At 47.4% G+C, this 21692-nt stretch overlaps 2 protein-coding genes across 25 annotated transcripts in view; one reads left to right on the top strand and one right to left on the bottom strand.

Annotated features, from left to right (window-relative positions):
• Positions 1-21692, bottom strand: part of LOC3290080 (formin-binding protein 1-like) — a 64931-nt gene that overhangs the window by 37233 nt on the left and 6006 nt on the right. The window lies entirely within an intron of this gene.
• Positions 17368-21456, top strand: LOC4576330 (uncharacterized). The gene has a single exon (XM_061645475.1). The coding sequence runs from the start codon at positions 20154-20156 to the stop codon at positions 21204-21206; it is 1053 nt and encodes a 350-aa protein (XP_061501459.1). The 5' UTR covers positions 17368-20153; the 3' UTR covers positions 21207-21456.

The raw sequence follows: 21692 nt of genomic DNA, 5'->3' as shown, positions 1-21692 counted from the left end.
ACCAGTCGTTTCGGGTGGCTCGCAGGGAGGGTACAGTCACTTTAATTGCTCCTGTCGGCACACAGCCCCTAATGAGGTTTGGCTTTGGGGAAGTGTGGCATTTCCCGTGCTCCACTTCAATGGTAGCGTCTAACCCGACGTGAGAGAAACAGTACGAAGAAAAGGAAAAATCTGTGGACCCGGAGGGACAAAAGCCGCCAGTTATCAGCGTGACTGGTAAAGGTAGGTGGGTGGAAGTAACGTGCCGTGGGTTGGTTTAAGTGTACAAAGAAAGGTAATAAAACTAGAAAATAAAAAAGCCTAACACAATGTCATTGCGTTGGTAGTTAAGTTGGCAAGGGGTTGGAGCTACTGTTTTGGGTAGAGTATATAGTTCCACCTCAAATCTTATCATCACAAACAGGATTGCGGGGAATCTAAATGACCACAACAATTTGTATTTTTATTTCATTTTGATATAAGAACAAAGCCTCTTTTTAATATACCTAATTGAGAGCTATTTGCACCCATACACTTCCTTAATTGTCTATTACTTTTAGCAAAGTATAGAAAAAATGCAACAAATTTTTATGTTCAAAACATCTTAATAAAACAATAAACTTTGAAACACATTCATTTGACACAGTCCTTCCGTCAACCAAATTGCCGTCCCCGGGGGGGAAGGTCACAGATCGAAACGCATTGGCTGTCGCATATACACAATGTTACAACCACAAGTACAACGCTCAAGGTACCGCGCGCTTAAGTGTATGTGGTTTAAGATTGAGGCCAACGCGCCGTACATAATCGTGTTTCCTCCACGAGTCAAGGTGGTGCGTTTTTATGCCTTCAACGAGGCAAACACACCTCCACTCTCCAACACCAACCTGACGTCATCGGCTGATATGCAGTTGGATTGGAAAGACACAAATGTGATTTTTTTTTTCATCAGCAAATGTCGCCAGGAACCTCAAGCTGGGCACACACGGGGAGACACACCAATTTGTATGCATACCACGCGCCAAGCCATTTGGGAGGCTCCAGGCCCCCCTTTTTGCTATTAGTTAACATTCCACACACAGCAGCATCGGTGATTGGCTACCGTCGTTTGAGTGTGGTTTTACTTTCTGTCAAGGTAGCAAGCCAGAACCTACAGAATGCTATGCAACAATGCAGCAGTGAAAAAAGCGTTGCTCCAAACGTGTCCTAACGCTTTTGCATTCGCAAGCGATGCAAAACAGAATGTTGTCTTGTTAATGTCATAAAAAAATTACCCAATGCTACCAGGCCCGTTGTCAATCATCGTCATGCTACAAACCAACCGGTGACATTTAAATCAAGGCACAAAAAATACGTTCGATACGTCGTCGTCCTGTGGCTTTTATTAAATTGTAGCATTATCTTTGCTTGGTTACGAAACACGCCACTGGTGTTTCGAGTAGCATATTTGATTGGTGTATTACAATTATAATAGCACCATCAGCGGCTCACCCACTCTTCTCTGCAGCAGTCCGTGATTTGGTTTTATTATAACTATACCTACACCTCAATTGGAGCATTTCTGTGCGTTGCCGTTGATGATTTTTAATGGACAGAGCAGCGCATCGTTACGCAACCGAAAAACAGTAACACACCCACCCACCACACGACCAATGGCGGAGAAAATAGTATCCGTGTGCAGGCGCCCGCCCACAGCACATCTCCCTATACCTCCCCAATTAATCTTCACACCCCTTGTGGTGGCTGAATTGCCCACCCTTTCTCGATTTACTACCGGTGCCAGAGCCCACATGGACAGCATAAACAAAGACCACAGTAAAGCTGCAACCGAGCGTGCAGTCGTCTCCAGAGAAGCGGTTTTTAATTAGCGGCTAGAGGAATTAAAATTCTTCCCATGCCTTTTATAGCGCACGGGTCAGTGTGACAACAATAGGGATACAACGATGGTGTTACATCGCGCACCAAAGGGTGGTGGTACACACCCACAGCGAATAGAAAAGCCCTCCACCTTCTCCTGCTGGAAACTTCACCATTGGGGAGTAGGTTTTATGTGCCAATTGTTATCAGCAACACAGCACAACAAACACACAACATATTCCATAATACCCACAGACAAATTTTACTTTTGTTTGGGTAAGGTAAGCAGCGGTAATTTGGAGTCGCAATAAATGTCGTGATCTCACGTTCGTATAGACCTGCCCTTAAGGTGGAGGAGGACACTACCCTCATCCCCACACGACACAAAATAATCTTGATTTTCATTTTTCAGAGACGCTCTTTACATGTACACGACACGGCTTAGGCTCGTGTGCTGGGCATATCAGCAATGGGTGATCTTCCTCCGAAACCGGAAGAAGCGCAAGCCTTACTCAAAATGTGTGTGTGTGTGTGTGTGCGTTATGCAATGAGAGGCGCACACTGCCCGTGCCCAACTGATACCACCACTGTTGTGGCTCATTATTTCGTTCCCATCCGAATTCCGTACCAAAGCCCGTAGTGGTGAGCCAATTTTGAAACATCAAGACCTGAACTCCGCAGGCGCTTCCAGGAGTGCACAACGGAAGGAGAAGATACAATTTAAGTTCACCTTTTCGCCCGTGTACTCTCGCGCACTCTCGCGGCGCAGAATTGATAGCCGAGTCATGCACCCATCCACGTCCATCCATTGCGGTAATTGTCTCAGAATGGGAAGCTGGGCGAAGAGGGGGCCCAGCAGCAGCAGCAGCAGCAGTGATTTCGCAATCATACAATCAATTTAATTCACATCTTAGCAATCATACACGCGAAAGAGCGGGCCCGCGCACACTCTGCTGGTGCGATATGGAGTACACATACAAGCCGGCAGACACCATGCTTGAAGTTTCAAATGTGTGCTCGCGGTCCTCCTCTCTTTATGTAGATTTCTTTTACATTCGCCCCATTACGGGCCCAAGACGCCGGGCCGTGCTCTATCTCTCTGCAGGCGAAACTGGCCGCGCAAAGTGAGGCAATTCTGCGAAAGGCGGAAGTGACTAATGGATCACTCCCGACAGTTGCACCATAACCCCGCGCTCGAAGGTCAGCTAGGTTTTTATTTGCTCGCACCCACTGCTCACTTCCAGCGCAAAAGAGAGAAATGATCCTGTACTATACACCACACTTTCAGCTCAGCAAACGATCTCTGTTGAGATATATGGCAGGAACCGAGTGAGAAATGTGTGCTCGTACGAAAGAACTTGGAAATTCTGTCGTCACTAGCTTCAGATTACAGTGCAAACAAATTACAAACAGTCTTTTGCGCAAAAGAATCCTATTTCTCATACAAACTTCAAGATTTCTTAATCTCTTTTGACGTTTCTTGTTCCTGTCCATACAGCTCGTGGACACCACACTGTGACGCTACACAACACCCAGCAAATCCCCACGCATACGGTAAGGAAGTAAAAGGTGGGGGATTAAGTCATAAAAATCTTTACAACTTTGAAATTTGCTTTTCATGTCATGTTTTGTTTGTTTCCCCGCGCCCCGTGAAACTAGGTTACGAGGAAGGGACACATACTCAAGAGACTAAAATCTCGGGATCTTGCCCTAAATATTACAAACAAACAAAAAAAACCCTCCTACATGCTTGCTTTGTCCCCTTCTTTTGCTATCGCTGTGTACAAGTCACCACACATTCTGATTTGATATTGCAATGCCCAGCCCAGAGAGAAACAGAAACATGGGGCTGTAAATACGAGATAACAAAATGTCCGATTTCTTCACCGTTGTAGCGTGTTATGGTTGATGTCTCTAAATTATGCCACCATCGATCGGTTGGTTCAAATTTATCGCTCCCTCTTTCCCTCTCGGCTCTCGATTTACATTGTGAATTACACCGGTGTGTAGACACATTAAGCATTTAACAGGTTATCACATTATCGTCTAACAGGCGTAGAATTCAACTGTACAGGTTTAAATCTAACAGGATTGGTTCCATCATGCGCCAACTCTGAAGAATTCTTGGTGCTTGCTAAGCTTGCCTTCCTCAGATGCTGGCAAAGGACGCGGGTCCCGTGTGCGTCCAAGAATTAAGGCATTAGACGCTGGAACTGGACATTCCACTTGCTGGTCGAAACGCGAAGGCTAACGGCACCTTTCGAAACGGGTTTGGGTACAATAATGCAACGGCAGCGGCATCCTACTACTTGGTAACATTTCACGTAGAATGGATTGGGTGTTTAGGTCTAAGCCTATTCCCAACAGTGCTCTCTGTGCTGTGGGAGCGATTTCAACGATTGCTTGGGCACTGTACTAAGAGGATCGCTTGATATCTAGCGAATGCAGACAAGAATTAAAACTCATTTCCTTGGAGGTAGATATGTAATTTTGATGTAGATGTAAGATGTCCGAATTCTCCTTCGCATGGTTGAAGTTGTCGAATAGCTTGCTGTTCCCTTCCAATGATGCAAGTGCGCCTTCCAGCCATATTGACTTACCTGAAATGAGAAAGAAAACCAAACAGTTAGTCACGGATGTCTACAGCGATGATGGAGATGATGAAGGATCTTGCTGCTAACCCTACTGCCATAACTGGCCTTGGCTTCGATAAATTGAATACAACACCAGTGGATGTTCATAAAGCATCATATGCAAGCCCTACGTCGCGATACGTCCGAGGAATGCAGAGATGAAAAGAGAGAAAAAAGCACCATGAGGCACAAAAAAAACCTACCGACAACACAACACCGGATCTCGCACACTCTCCTGCTGCCCGAGATGAAATGTCCGGTAGGCCACTGTCGACGTTGGCGGTAAGAGTTAGCGTTGAATCTGGGTCAAATCGTTTCACTGAACTCGGTTAGTCAGGCATGACGTTGGCATGCAGCACGGACATGAACCGGACCAACCCCCCCCCCCCCCCCCCCTTTAGCCAGCAGCCCTCCCCAGGTGATCCTCGCTGCGTTCAATACGAAACACGAACAAAAACTGAAGGAGACTCGACTCGCTGCGAGAGTAATCTCACATCATGATGCACGGGATATATTCGCACGCTTTGTTTGCCGAGTCGTATTGCACGCTTTTTGTGCGCAGACTGACGGTTCCGCACGAAAAGCGTGTTATTATCGGTAGTTGGATTGGAAAAGGGATATCGAATATCTCTTGAGGGATATTTTTAAAGAGAAACTAATTTAGGGCACAACTGAACGCCACGTCCAAAGTACACAGAAAGTAATGAGTACTTCTCGCTGCTCTTTCAGCTGGAGTAACTATATCAATGTCAATGTGGCTGTTTTAAAATACCTACACACTGACACACGGTAATCCATCATTCCGAGCTCCAATGAAGAAGATCCTGACATCTTCAAGTGCTCCAAGTTCCACAGCTCGGTAACCAACCAGTAGTCCCAACCCCAAGGAGCCAGAAATGCATTCGCTTTCTTTCACCGTTCCATCAATGCCTCTTCTTCAAGGTTTCTGCTGACAAATGATCAAGTGTGTCGAGGAGGAGTTGTTCTAGACATTTGCGGTGTCTTGAAGATGTGTGGGAAACTTCTAACATCACCGATGACTACCCAAAAAAAAAACCAGACACCCCTCGGAGAGCTTGTCCACGATACATCTTTTCCATGTCTCGCACGCCAAGTTTAATGTCTACTCAGAAGACGCCATGTAAAAAATGTTGGGAGCTGCTGCTATTTCCGTAGGACACAACTATTCTCCAAATCGGGAGACTTGGCTCCAGTACTGTGTTTTGTTTGTGTATTTTAGCACCTTAGTTTTATCGCTACCCTATGCTCAGTAGCTTGGCCAGGCTGTCTGGCGCCCTCACAACACACCAGAGCTTGGACCAGACCGCCAGATATACCGTACGGAGTTTCGATGGGATTAGTTTTTCCGCTCCCACCCGACTACGGGGCGTCATCTTCAATTCCTCAATCAGAACGGTGGAAGAGAACGAAGAATAAAAAAAAGCATTCACCATCACAAAGAAATTACCTACTAACGGCTCCCAACAACAGATGGCAAGATGGATGGAGCCTTTTTTCTTCTTCAATCGCTGACGTTTCTTCCCTCCGTCCACACCAGAATTGCAGTGCGGGAAGCAGGCCTGTGTAAGGTCTGTGAAAAATGTTTCCAACATTTTCAACACAATTCACAGAGAACCAAACGAAAAAAAAAATCGGAAACCACAACGCATTCTGCGCATTTATGCTCGTCGGAGTGAGGGGGGGGGGGGGGGGGGGGTAAGAAAATAATTAGCATACACAAGGGCACACACCAACGATGGCAGAGTGCGTGAGCATCTAATGCACGCGGCCTCTCTCTCTCTCCCTGTACACGCTACACTTCATCTAAAATCGCTTTTCACCTCAGTCCACCGCCACTGAGGTTGAGTTCTTGGTGCGTGCGCGTGCCCCAAACGCTACTCAAAAGATGGTGTTCTCGTCCCCCCCAACCCGGGTGGCTATAAATATGCATTAGGCGAGGACTAATTAAAGCAACCGCCGCGTAACGGGGTTATTAATCATCGTTCTTAGTTCGGGTGCTACTACTATTGCTGTGTACATCATCATCATCATCATCGCCGTTGCGAGTGTACGGGGACGTCTTCGAATGCAACAAAAAACAATCTTTGACCCTCACCACTCGACAAAGTGTGGCAAAGAGAGCAGCACAATCTCAAGGTGCTACTGCTACTTTGAGGTTAGAATAACATGCGGTGGGTGCAAGAGTTTTCCGCATTTTCTCTAACGAACCACTGAAGAAGTTCGCAACTGGCCGCAAGAACCTTTTTAGGCAGCCCAACAAACGGCACGGCTACTCCTTTGCGCAAAGCGGTTGATACACATCTGAGACAGACGTCAGATTCAGCAAAGGGAAAGTACAACGAACTGCGCCCGCACTACGCATGAGCGCAACTTCCCCCTCCATGAAGCAAAAGGCAAGGGGTGATAATTGAACCAATTAAGCAACCAATCTTGTCGTGATCGTTGACGATCATGAAGCTTAACGTTCTGGAGTGCGTTGCTCTACTAGAATACACAGCGCAAGTGGTAGACATCATACAACAAGGAGACAACACAAATGTGCGTGTACCTAATAAAATAAACCACGCGTCATCTTCTCAGCAAATCCAAAGCATATGTCTGCTCCAAAAAAAGAGAGGATCTTAAATGAACACTTCCGGCACTGGAGGAGGATTCACGTTTTCCGGTACAAATCACAACTCCAACGGTTTGAACAAACACGCGTCCAAGAATTTGCCCATTGTCCAGCTCCTTGTGCTCGCCAGTCAGCAGCAACAAAAGACGCCTAATTTTTATTATGTAAATCTATTCAAAAAAAAACCCAAGCCTCAGACACAGATTTGACGACGCTTTGGTGAAGCGACACGCGATACTTCGGAATGCCTGAAATATGATTTCAAGTATAACACGCGACCGCTTGCGTTCCTGTCCACATAACAATCGCGTTAATTAGTTCAATCAAACGAGAACCACCACAGGCGAAGTAGAAACCACCGTTCTCCAAGTGGATCATAAGAATGTCTGTGTTCCCATTTAGATGATAGGACCTAAATAACCTAAAACGTGCTACACACATGCTCTGTTTGTTGAATTTTCATGGAGAAAGTTGCAATTGTCCATCCAGACACATGGCAGCAGCGACTGCCATAAACTGAACGTCAACTATTCCGCATGTACCATATAAAGTTGCGACGGCCTTTAACGCTGCATGATTAGAGCAAAAGCGGCATTTGCATAAATGGTGATTATTTCAAATTGTTCCATCACCGGGACTGCAAGTTCTTGGGAGTTGGGGTCCTCCAGCCAGGTCCTCCGTGGGTAAATCGGAAGGAAAAAGAAACACTTTACCCTGTCTAGTATTGCCGTGCCACGGCCAGAGAGACAGTGACTGCAGCACAGGAAACAATGTACGCGTGGAGCACTGACGAGATAATAATGATCTGCTTCTTTCTTATCTGATGAATCAAACGCTTCAAAACCCCGTTCTGGGGGTGAGTCGCGCCGTTCCTGCTGTTAGCGAGAGCGGGAACAATTAAGAAAGTTTTGCTCCACCAACCCCGAATGTAGAACCGTCGCTTCCAATCGCTCGTCACATTCTACGTCTTCCCATGGAGAAAAACGCGAGCATGTGATCTTGATGATGCAACCATCAGCAGCAGCAGCAACAACATCAACAAATCTCTTCCCAACACACCTCTTTCACATAGTTGTCTTACCGGCGTGCGCGCGCGCGCGTTATACACCGTTAGAGCAACAGTTAGGTTATTTTTACCTCTTCTCCAGCGCGGAAAAGCCAAAATCCTCTGCATTCGGTCGTTCAATCGATTCAAGAACCCGGGTGGATGAAAACAAACCTCACCTGAGGGCCAAAACAAAGTCGACCAAAATCAAACAAACAAGCGGAGCCAAAATAGTTTGGCCGAAACGAGCTTCTTGCTTCAAAAAACACACAAGCAAAAACGAAGGAAGAAACCCTTTACTGCAGAGATAATTCGTTAAGTCTTTTTGCAGGTTTTTGTAATTGCTGGTAGGTAGATAAAGAGTCAGATGTATGGGCCGGTTTAATTAAAAAAAAGGTGATCTTGCAAGTTGATCAAACGATTCCAATCAGAACAGAAGTGAACAGGGTTTTACAGGAGCAATCGAAAACAGATCAAGAAAACTTCCGTTAAAATTCCCACATTCGCGCAAAACACCTCTTTTTCAAAATTTCTGAACCATCTGTGCCTGATTTGTGTAGAGGAGAAGAAGACAAAAAAACTCTGAGCAAAAAAAAACCAAAACACACATCAGCTAATCAGTGTTTCGGCGAGATGAGGAGAACAAGGGTTTTTGTTTTGTCTGTTTTTTTTTTCGGACAAACGAATGTTGTGTAACTGATTTCTGGGAGGCAAACGTGTGCCTAATGCTAAAGACAGGCGTAGTTAATTTAAATACCACATTTACGGTACTGCTCCTCACCAAAACGGTACTAATACTATGCATAGAAAACAAAGGAAAAACGTAAAGGCAGGCGCTAGAAGCATTCCAGCAAAATGTTGGTCAATGGAAAACACAGTTGAGACAAAAAAATTAAATAGCTAGGAATAATATACGACTTGTTCTAAAGATCTTGCCGATAGCTTGACGATATATAAGAACACCGAAGATTCGTGTATGCCTCCAAGAAGTAGATTATGTGTTTAAACCGTTTGAAAGTATGCTGCAGAGCATTTGAATACAGAAGTAACCCAAATTTACATTACAAAATAGTCTAAAACCTCCTATTCTCAATCGTGTAATAATTACGTTATGAATGAGTCAAAGAAACCACTGATTCGATCGAGAAATGCAGATAAGAAATCAAAAGAGACACCAGACGGAGCCAAACTGCTCGCCTCATTCATTTACCTCCAAATGCCCTAATCCACGATCAACGAACTCAGACATGCACAACAACAACAACAAAAACGCATTACAAACCAGCCCCGTTACATCACGATTGTACGACGGTGTAGAAACTTTCATCGAAATGAAGCATAACAAGAAAAATAAACCCTGAAAAAACATCATTTTTAAACGTTTGACGGGTAATGCATATCGATCATCCCCATTGATTGACCCACTTAGTGTAACGGGCGTATTTCTGAGCGTTGCTCCAGAAATCCGGATCTACATCTCCAAATCCACGGTGATGATGATGAGAGCAAAGAAAACATATTCTCCCGCTCGCTGTAGGTGAAAATGTATGGTTTTGGTTGTCTATAATTTCCCAATCTTATACGCAAAGCCCACCCGCCCGCAAACAAAAACCTCTGGAGCAAGGTGAGCGCGCAAGGTGCTAACTGGTACATCGAAGACTGATTACGCAAAGCCATCCCCCCGTCATCTCGTGTGTGATGTGAAACGTTGTGATAATATTTTTATTCCACACAACCACAACCTCTAGTAGCAACAGCAGTTTGTTCGATTTATTAACGAGCATCATTGCGAAGGGATGACGAGTACACGCGGCGACGCCACACCATCCCCAAATGAAGTGGCCCTACTTTCGAAAGAAAATATCAATATTTTGACCACTGTTCCGCGCACCTACACACATCATTGCCCGCGTGTTTTGCAATCCCAGGCCGCACATGCAGGCAGCAATTTCGCATCCTTCCAATCCGTTGTAAACAAAACATTCCGGCGCGCAACGAGCGCAAACCATCCCTCACAAGCTGGCATTGCCCAAGAGCGCCGAAAAGAAACGTCAAACAGGCGATTGAGGGGTTTGTCCATGACTTTGACTTGCAGCGTTCGATGTGTTAAGCCACAAGCGCTGGCCCACGCGCAGCTCACTGGCCCTGGGCCGCCCGGGTAGTGACTGACCACATGTGTGCGCTCTCCGCACTGCACCGAAAGTCTGTCCCAAACGGTTCACGGTTAAACATCAACATGTACACCACCACCACCACCACCAAAATAACTGCTACGGGAAGAGGAAATACCAAACGAGCAGAAACATCAACAGAAATGGTTTGGATTGGAGAACGCTGCTTAAGCAATCAGTAGCACCCCAAAAAAGGGGTTTGTTTATGCAAGGCAAAAAGGGTGAACGTGGTCCATATATTCTTGCTTCCAATCGGCAAGCCGAACACGTTGCTCGTTTCTCGGTTTTGTTGATAATTATTGCCAGCAGCACCTTTTTTTTTATTTTTCGCTTGCAGATCTGCAGTTTCCAAATGCTTTCAAGGTTTCCAATTGCACAAAAAGGATCGATTTTTCGCTTTTCATTCCCAATCGGTTCTTTTTTACATCGACACACACACACACACTAATTGGAACCCACTTCCCGGAGAACCCTTTTCCGGATGTAAAGCGCTTGTAGCGAAGCGGTTCTAAAAGCCGAATGCGAGCAAAAAGCCGAACTCGAAGCCAAAGGCGGCACCGAATAACTGTGTCGCGCCGGCGACAAACCCCGCTTCCTCTTTCTATCTCGCGGGGAGACTGGACGTCTCGAGCCGTCGAGATAACACAGGCTGACGGTTTGCCGAAAGGCAGCAGCACCGGGAGCAGAAACTGCATCGACCGCTGAGTCAAGCTGCAATCCCCAGGGCCGTCTCGTCTGCGCCGTATATCGTTCTCTAGCGAAACTTTGCACCGCTGTGCAGCACTCTGTGGTGGCGGCGGCAGCAATGCAGCAGCCGAAGCACACAAAGATATATATAAACACATACACACCCGGATGTCTGGGCGGTCGGAAACGGCGATCGGGGGAGCAAAAAAAGAAAAAAAAACGGAAGTACCGATGGCGCTGGCAGTTTTTGTTCGGCTAGAAGGAGGAAATTTAATTACGATAAAAGCACTGACGGCAGGGAAATGGAGTAGCAGAGAGTACACGAGATATATAAGAAATAAGTAGATTTCATTTGGATTTCTAGCACTCTCTCTCGCTCTTCAGTTGCGCGATAAGGCCCGTGTGCCGGGGCTCATTTGATTGCCAAAGGGGTGATGATGAAGAAGGCGCAGCACGGGAGCAGCATTATTACGAAATCGTGACGCTGTCGACAAATGTCAGCGAGTGGATGGAAATGAATGAAATGATACAGAAGCGATTATGTGCAGGAGGAGCATTATTATTAATTTTATGTAATTTTTATGACGTTAAGAGAATAATACTTAAAAGTCATACGTAAAATGCACGTAAAATTCATGCACTTTTCTGATTTGCCATGAGATATAAGAAATAATTTAATATCAAAATATTTTGTTTTTCCATAAAGTTAGTAGTTCCTTATTTTTAATTTTTATATTTGCTTCTTTTTTAATGGTTCTGTTTCGAGATCAATTAAGATATTATCCATTTTTCACAAGGCTTCGTGTAAAACATGTAAACAAATATCAAACTTCTTCAATTACACAACTAAAAACTGTTAAATTATACCTTATTTACTGTCAAATCGCAAAAGTAGAGATAAGAAACAATAGCAATAAAAAATAAAACCATAAAATCGTCAACATCAGTACTACTTGCAACAATAGATCATTGAAATGACATGCGAAATGACACCAAAGAAACAAAGAGAAAAAAAAACTACATTTAATAACGCTTCACCAAGAGCTGTCGATTTCTCCTGCAAACAATTAAAACACGCTTCAATTTCAATTCCCAACGCGTTCGCGTTAGAAGACGAATGGCCGGCCACCAGAGAGTAAGGCGCGACACAATTGGACTCATTACAGCCCTGTGTACTAATTTTTACCCGCTAAGTCGCTCTCAAAACTGCAATGAGTAAAGACCGGCCCGTATACGTGCTACACCCACCCACCCACCACTGCAAGCGCCGAAGCGCCGGCCTAATCGACCACCGCTTAATTTAAAACTGGTCGAATTTTCTTGCGCGACAACAAAAGGTAGTTTGCGCGCGCAAGAGCACGTGCGCTTAGTATGGAAGAGAGCTTTCACAAGCGTGCGAGGGGGGGGGGGGGGGGGTTAATTTCCAAAGCAACGCAGCGACCCACCAAAAAAAAGCAGTACACTTCCGTCCCTCGCAACAAACTAAATAAACCCATATCAAACACGGCGGTACAATTTCTCACGTAAAAGAAAAGAAACATAAATAAACATAATTATTTGGACAAGAGAGACAGAGAGAGAGGACACACACACAATCACGTGAAAAATAGACGCCGGTCCGAGATAACGATGCTTTAACTGGCTGAATGAAAGTTTCGGGTGTCGTCAGCGCACGCATCGCAACGCGCGTGAAAAACGTGTCGAAAATGGTTAATCACATTTGCAGCCAACGGTGTGAAAATTCGGTATCGGCGGCATTTATAACAAATCGGGGGAGCAGCGCAGCAGCTGCTTGGGTACGATTAAACTTTAAAGTTTTGTGAAATCGAAACCATTTCTTCACGAACTAGGGGCGCTTCGTGATGATATTTCAAACATTGCCGTTAAACGTACGCTGGAGGAAACGGCTTGGAATTGGAATGGGCAACAAATAGCTATAAATCATACCCCGGTCCGGTTGACAGTGGGACCGCGCCAGCAGCAAATGGCCCTCATTGGCGAAGAGACGTTGGAACTAGTGATGGGTAAAGTTGGCAAAAATCCGGAGTCGACTCCGATCCGATTCCGATAAATTCGGAATCGACTCCGGAAGGTAGGTCCGCGCTTCAATATCCGGAGTCGTTTGGAATCGTCCGGAGTCGCCCAGAGTCGCCCGGAGTCGCCCGGAGTCGCCCGGAGTCGGAGTCATCCGGAGTCATCCGGAGTCGTTCGGAGTCGTTCGGAGTCGTTCGGAGTCGTCCGGAGTCGCCCGGAGTCGGAGTCGTCCGGAGTCATTCGGAGTCGTTCGGAGTCGTTCGGAGTCGTTCGGAGTCGTCGGAGTCGTCCGGAGTCGCCCGGAGTCGGAGTCGTCCGGAGTCGTTCGGAGTCGTTCGGAGTCGTCCGGAGTCGCCCGGAGTCGGAGTCGTCCGGAGTCATTCGGAGTCGTTCGGAGTCGTTCGGAGTCGTTCGGAGTCGTTCGGAGTCGTCGGAGTCGTCTGGAGTCGCCTGGAGTCGGAGTCGTCCGGAGTCGTTCGGAGTCGTTCGGAGTCGTCCACTCCGGACGACTCCGGTCGACTCCGGACGACTCCGAACGACTCCGTCTCCGGGCGGATTTAGTGGTTCCATTTTGCCGGAGTCGGAATCGGACTAACAATAGTCGGAGTCGGATCGGAGTCGTGGGTGCGCTCCTTACAGCACATCACTAGTTGGAACACGTTGGTTTTTGGAAAATTGCGAAAATTGCAAATCAATAACACATTACGCAGGTACACAGAGGCCTCAGGGTTGGCCTGCTGGGAGAGCTGGCTGGACCAAATGAAAGCAAACGGTAAGGGATAATCCATCAACTGTCATCTACAGAGCCGCGATCCCCAGAGGTTGTAGTTTAACAATTACGATGTGGTGCTGGTATACTGTAAGCACTGGAACCCGTATTAGTGAACCCGATTGTAAGGGATTATACCCATAATAGGAATAAATGCCTTTTAATACTCGGACTTATTCATTTTTTCACTTTAAAAAAAAATCTTCCAATAAACAATAAAGAAACACGTTCACTTTAATCTCCCCTGTGTAACTACGCGCCGCAGCAGGTTTCATTAACTTCAGTGTGTGTTTCGAAACCACCTACCACACACACGCGTGATGCATAAAATCGGCAGCATTGAATTGATGGGCCCGACTAATTTGAGCCATGAAAATCACGTCCAAACGGTGCTACTTTCGCCACCACCGCCGCCGTGCTAGACAGACGCCGAAAGGCGTACCACCGACGACGACGAGGACGACAAAATCGGATTATGTTGGCGGCATATTAAATGCCTATAATGCACACGGTTATCCATTTTCGAGCCCGAGCGCTCTGCCCGCTTATTCCATCATCATCATCGTCGTCGTCGTCGGTGTCGTGACTGATCGTGGGGGTGGTGAGCTCACACAGCTGGAGCGCATCATAAATCGATAAGGCTAGGCTAGCAGCGTGTATGCACCCGCGTTCGAACCCATTTTTGATCGACCCCAGGGGTACGGAGATGAAGTTTCCATGGGGAGAGAGACACACACACCAGAGATGATCATTAATATTTCGCTGTCGCAAGCAATTTGTCACATTGAAAAAATCATCCGTCGACAGCGTCTAGAGTGTATTAATCGGTTTTGCGAGTGTCTCTGTTTGTTTTCCAGCTTGAAAGTTGCCTTGCTATATTGATTTAAGTTATGCTTGTACAGGCTGTTACAAATAGTGCAATAGAAAGCACAGACAGTACCGCACTGCAAGACACCAACCGAGGGGTCTGGTCTAGCAGTCTTCACACTCCCACGGCCAGAAAGAAGCCCAATAGGTGTTATACAACCAGAGCGGGTCCTACATAACCGTGATTTTGTGTGTGTGTGTGTGTGGGAGACAGCCCTGTATTTGAAAGAAAGCTACAAGTAAGGATTATTGCCAACTTAAAAGGGTAAAGTGTCTCTGGCAGACGTTCGCAAAATGCAACACGTGAGAAACTGCAAACGCCGGTAGAGTTAAGATGGGTTCGTCGCCACCGTCGTGACACTGTCTACAGTCTCTCCCAGGGTATTGGTGAAGATGGCGTAACAAGAAACATTGGCTAGCTCACACAGCGAACGTGCAGTTGTTGGTGATCTCACCAAAGATCAGTTTGGAAGGATCGAATCATCCGAGAGCCTGGAACTCTGGAACTCTAAAAGCAGAGACGACACCGTGTGGCCTTTCGGCCGAATTATGTTCGTCGGCCGTTGTGTGTGTGTTGGTGGTGGCAAGGGTTGTGTGTTTAGCTTTTTTTATTTTCTATAATGTAAACATAAACGCATTTTATTCGGTTTCGGTTTGTACACATTGCCTCCAAAATAAAACGAATTCCCGATGGGTGTTGAAAAGGCATCATCCTTGGCCTTTTCAACCTGGCTTTTGATGGCTAAACCTGGCTTCCGAGAGAGATAGAGAGGTCAACGGCCAGCAGACCACACGTTGGAAAGTGAATAGCTATTAATACTAGCAATTGTATCGGGGGAGCTCTATGGTTGCGAGAGCACCGAAACCATGTAGATTCAATCTTTGCATTGCGCTTCTTCCACACGATTGAAGGAGGAAGTGTAGCAACAGCAGCAGCAGCAGCAGCAGCAGCAGCAGCAAAGGCCAAATTGAACTCGATCGATTGCCGATGCTTTGATGAACGTTGTTATGGCAACACACTCGCAGGAAAAAGGGTTTAGCGTCCACAAACAGAAGGGGACTGGGGCCATCGTGCCACGCTGCCCTTTCCAAACCGCATCCGTTTCCCGGGCATTTAAATTGGTGCACACGATGGATTGTATGCAGTTTGCTACAAAATAGCCTTACCCCCCCCCCCCATTGCAGAGGAATGATTTGATCGGTCATCGATGTGTTTGTGTGTGGGTGGGTGTGCACATACACCAAGCAGGAGGTAATCCATCAAAAGGCTTTTTTGCATAAACGCTTACGAACGCACAATGCACAAGCGTCGTCTGTGATGCGGTTTTTGGCCAAGTTGGCGGCAAGCAGCAGGAAACATCAACAACATCAATACATACATGTACGGGAAATGGGGGAGCCTCAACACACTAACGAACCACCAGTGGCCACAACACAACAACAAGCATGCATCTTCGCGTCCGCGTAAGTAGCAAACAGCCACTTTTCCAACGCAAGCAACCCACTGCTAACGAAAGATGCAGTGGAAATATAAGGGTAAACAGTACACGGTTGCGAAGGCGTTTTGGAAGAGGAAAAAACAATAACACACACACACACAAACAACGCTAAATCCAACGCCGTTTAAATAAACCGGCAAACGGTCGGTCGGCGGGGTTGCTTCCGACCGTTTGGGTTTGTGTAATCCGACCCCGATGGTGGTGCTTTGGTACCGTCGTGGAGGACGACCGCGAAGAAACTAAGCGAGGTTTTAATTTCCTTCGGTTCCTTGTTGTTGTAACTCTTCTGGAACGTTTGACGGCAGTTTGAGTGTGTGTGATACCTTTTGACCTTAGAACTTGTGCGCTTAGAATCTATCAAAACTATACCCACACGAGAAACTCTTCAAAGGATGAAACTAACCAGCGCAACTATGGAAAATCGGTTCCTGGGTGAAACGAAAGTTGATATTAAGTAACACAAAGAGATACCAAGTTGAAGCCGGATGTCAAACATATTCCTTGGGAAGATTAATAATGTACATTAAATGAGACGAAAACCTTGAAGTTGAAGATGTGAGAAATTCAGAATTCAGAAGTTTTTGAATAAGATATCTGAACAAATTTCCAGATTTTATCCAGAGATTCTAGACAGACGCCATGCCGTCACGCTTGACACACCTGACAGCTGCAATCGAAACCTAACCTCACAAGAGCACGTGCAACACAACATGTGTCTACCCGTTCCTCCAACAAAACATTCCACAGAGCGCCCCACTAAATCTGCCCATCATCTCTCCAGCGCTACATCTATCGTCCAGGGAGGGAAACTCCCTGCAAACGAATAGGAGCAGCGGTGAGTTGAGGAGGGAGTTGCGACCCGCGAAAGCCGGACAACTTTCGAACCACATTTCGCAGTACATTAAACAACGAGCCGCAAATTGGCAAACTGCCGGCGAAGAAAGGTCCGGTGTGTCGATATCACCAACCATCCAAGCCGGGCAGGGTTGTTTCCCTCCTGTTTCGGAAGGATACACACCGTGACACCATCAAGCCAGATTGGAGCAAAGCAAAGTACAGCCAGGGTCTGCCTAAAGTAAAAGTCGCCAAGTCGGATAGCTCCACCTGGTAAATTCGGGGCGGAATTTAAGAAAGAGTACAAAACATTCCACCCCCACGGCCCATCATCGCTTGACGGATACTCTTTTGGGCGTTGTGTAGAGCAGCGGTGATTTGGGATGAATATTTTTCGTAAAAAGTGTCAATGAGGTCAAAAGATTCGCAAAGCCGGGTAAGATGACAGCAGAGAACTCGAATGGCTTGTTGTTTGTGGACCAGGCTGTAAAGCCTCTGCGCCTCTGCCCAAAAATGGGCAGGCTTAGCGAGTGGGGAGGTGAGGATTGGCATGTGAAGTCAGCGAAATGGAACAGTGCCTTCGGGAAATTGAAACACAGGCCCCAACCCACCCACCACTGTACAGCGGGGCCCGGAAAGTGACTTCATTACCGGACGTTGCTGCGGGGGTGCTGTTTGACTGTGCGCTGTACCAAACGCTGTTTGGGGATTTGTTGCTTGGCTTGTTATGAGCCAATTCGAGTCGATAGAGAGCTCATATGTAGGTTCCAACTTCATCAGAGACGATGATGGCGGAACAGAGCATTGCTTCAACATGCTCCCATTTCTATGGCAAGCTTCTACTATATTGCTGGGATATCTAGAATACACATGCTGGGTGGTCTGTACAACCAAATGGTCCACCATTTACGGATGGCCATTTAGAAGCGATGCTGCCAACATTGACCAGCAGACTGAGTGACTTCCCTCTGCTACACCTCCACTGCTCGCTCCCAAGATGGAAGGCTTAAGATTTGTGAGAGTCTCGCATTGTTTTAGCTCAACCTGCATGCATGATTTATCACACCCAGCCACCCACAGTGGCGCACAGGGGAAGGCAGCCGGACACACGGCACGAGGAAAAGCTAACTTCTTTTTTCCCAAGCGCACCGTGAAGCGAAAACAGTCGGCCGCATAAGGAAAGCCTCACACACTGCTGGCAGGGTTTCTGTTTGTCTGCACGCTGTCGATGCGTCGTTTCCATTTTTTTTTTGCCTGCCTCTTGCTCATTTATGCCCGGACATTTCGCACTCGGCCGTGGTACGGTTGAACGATTTTCTTCACTTCGAACAGTGTGCTGTGCCCGACAGAGAGGTTGCCTTTTGGATGGGGAGGCTCTCTAAAACTGACTTGGGTGGGTTCCTCTCTTGTTATGTTTGCTCATGATCACTTGCGCTTAACGCATTTGTTGTTTTGCTGGCTTGGCTGGCAACTCTGCTGCCTTGAATTTTCTCCACCACCGTCCACCGTACAACGAAGGCAGGAAGGCGGTCTGATGGCGTTCGATCACATCCAACGCGCGTAGGGAGAATTATTTACGATCGAATGAGATACGCCTGAATCCAAGTCCCGCGCCACACTCGGGACGAGGAGCCGACCGATTGGAGTGTGGAGGAAATGTTTGTGCAACTGGCGACAACAGAAAGCCACAAAGAACTTTCAAAGACGTCCCTAATGTATGCTCAACACAAGGTTCGGGCCTAAAAGGATAGAAAACTTTCTCGAGTGCGCTCGTCGTAGAGTTCACTTCGTCATTTCCTTTCCTTTGCATGGTTGCAAACACTTGGAACGGTAGAACCTTACAACCAAACCAAGAAATGGGTCGTGACATAATGAAAAGCAAAACTGATGACAAGATGTCAGCTAGTGTTTATGCAAAATCGAGAACTTCTCAACCCTTGACAGCGTCGCTGGCAATTATTTATGCTGCACAAGTCTTGTAAACGCTGCACCAACAACCCAGAAAGGCGACATAAAAGTAGGCCGTGAAGATTTGTCGCTTACATTCTGACAGCTTTGTTGAAAAGGCTTGTCAGTGTCCGGACTGTACAACGTTCTTTTGTGCAATAATGTACTAGTTAGCAGGCCTCTTTCACCCCATTTCAAGTTAAGATAATGCATACCAGAAGCCTAAATAACATTCAGCACCAAATTGAAACGTCTAGAAGTTGTCTTACTGCTGCTACCCAATTTCAGCAATAATATAATTCAAGAATTCCAATAACATCGAGCACTATCGAAATGAGGAATTCACTTGGAGGGCCAATGACATAACTACGAAACACGCACTGATGGAAAGTATTTGATATTTCACCGTGATTAGATGCTCGAAAGTAATCAATTTTCGCTACAACACCCTAACCCAAGCATGTCACCGAAGACCGAAGAGGAATTCCACGCAATTCTATTATCAAGTTTTCCTGGAACTACTTGCGCTAACGATCAGGAGGTGTGTGTGTAAGGTAACATGCACATACATCGTTCATCGTATTGAGAAGGTCAGCATATCGGGGGTGTTACTCCCGCACTCTGTGCAGAAAGGGAGACTGATTGGCAACATTTTTGCCAACACCTCGAAACGCGGAACCTTGGTGGTCGCGAACGCGAAATACCTGCAACCCGTACAAGTTCCGGCTAGATTGATTGAAGGTCCAAGAGCTCCGATGCGAGCACCAAAGATACATTGCACATGATAATGCTGTTATCGATTCCGTAAGTTGGAAGTTCCTAGTCGGACCACACACGTTTACCACTATCACAGAGCAAGGAACAATGTACGATAGCGATCTTTGGCTGTTTGATTTGATAGCCGGGAGCATCGTACGAAGGCACAACACAGCTCTCCGGAGGCTTCAATTTTGCAAAAAAGAAAAATCAACCATCTTATCAGCGGAGAGGTTTTGGTGAAGATGTCCAAAATGTCCCTCCCGTACATTGTCCAATGCTTGGAATAGAAAGTGCGACCCCCCATCGAAGAATCGGGTTGTATAAAAGACCTTACCAGGGTGACAGTAAGGCATCAGTTTTTCGTCGACCAGTGTACGACGACCTAGCAGCAGTACAGACTTCTAGCGTGGAAATCGACCCAACCCAGCTGCTCGCAAATGAGAAGTTTACTCGTGTTGGCTGTCCTCGTGACGGCCTCCCAGGCGTACTCGGTGTTCCAGAACCCACCGTGCTCGGGCACCACGCCCTGCCTGATCAACTGCGTGCAGAACTCGCGCTGCCCGATCTACAACCCGGCCAAGCCGGTCCTGCTTCCGGGCCCGACCTGCGACCGTTTCTACAAGTGCGAAAGTGGCCGCGCCTGCGAGACCCTCTGCCCGGGCGGTACCCACTTCAATGCCCGCGAGCAGGCGTGCGACTGGCCGCACCGTGCCTGTTGCGACCCGAACATTGAGTGCCGTCCGGATCCGTGCGGACCCAGCGGTGACTGCGGAGTCGATGGCGGTCCGATCGTTCCACCACCCCCACCACCTCCACCACCGCCACCACCACCACAGCCCCCGTGCAGCGGTGGAGGCATCTGTGCCATCAACTGCCCCGTAGACAACCGTTGCCCGATGTTTGACGGCTTGAAGCCGACGCTCCTGCCCGGACCGAACTGTGGCGTGTACGCCAAGTGTATCGCTGGACGTGCCTGCCCGATGCAGTGCCCCGCTGGGCTGCACTTCAACGCCGCCAAGCAGATCTGCGACTGGCCGTTCCAGGCTTGCTGCGACCCGAACGTTGAGTGCCGCCCGGACCCATGCGGTCCCAGCGGTGACTGCGGAGGCGGTGGCGGTCCAATCTATCCACCACCCCCACCACCTCCACCACCGCCACCACCACCACAGCCCCCGTGCAGCGGTGGAGGCATCTGCGCCAACAACTGCCCCGTAGACAACCGTTGCCCGATGTTCGACGGCTCGAAGCCGACGCTCCTGCCCGGACCGAGCTGTGGCGTGTACGCCAAGTGTATCGCTGGACGTGCCTGCCCGATGCAGTGCCCCGCTGGACTGCACTTCAACGCCGCCAAGCAGATCTGCGACTGGCCGTTCCAGGCTTGCTGCGATCCGAGCGTGCAGTGTCGCCCCGACCCATGCCCGCCGGGTGCATTCGGCTGTGGCCAGAACAACCAGAACAACCACTTCAACAACAACTGGATGTGGGGTTAAGCGCAGTGCAGCAGCCAGCAGGAGGAGCTCGGAACGCCGCCGCCGATCTTGGAGATCATCAGCAGCAACTACAACAGCAACAACAACAACCACTAGGCTTTCGGCTCCGCCTGCAAATCCATCACGCTAGATGCTAGGTAAGAGTTTGCAATAGCCTTTAAACTTGATGGCATTATCAGACGAAGGTGGCTATTCCTAACACACAAAGAACACGAGCCCCGAGAATATACGAGCACTTCTAACAATTACAGCAGCAGTATGTGCTTGTATACGCGTTTTCCAACGAAAGAAACCAACCTGAAACCTGTCCAGAATTTTGTAGAGCGAACCACTTGTTCAAAAGAGCCGCCAACGACAATGTTTTGAAGATTCGGTCGAAGATCTTCGCTTCGATATGTACAAAGTGTGGGACATATTGCGTCAGCTATGGTGTACATTTGGCGGAACAGATAAGATACACCATTGCTACCAGGCAGTTCTAACTTA

Source organism: Anopheles gambiae, chromosome 2 (assembly GCF_943734735.2).
Source record: "Anopheles gambiae chromosome 2, idAnoGambNW_F1_1, whole genome shotgun sequence".
In the NCBI taxonomy this organism is placed as follows: Eukaryota; Metazoa; Arthropoda; class Insecta; order Diptera; family Culicidae; genus Anopheles; species Anopheles gambiae.
This window is presented reverse-complemented; position numbering and strand designations above follow the sequence as displayed.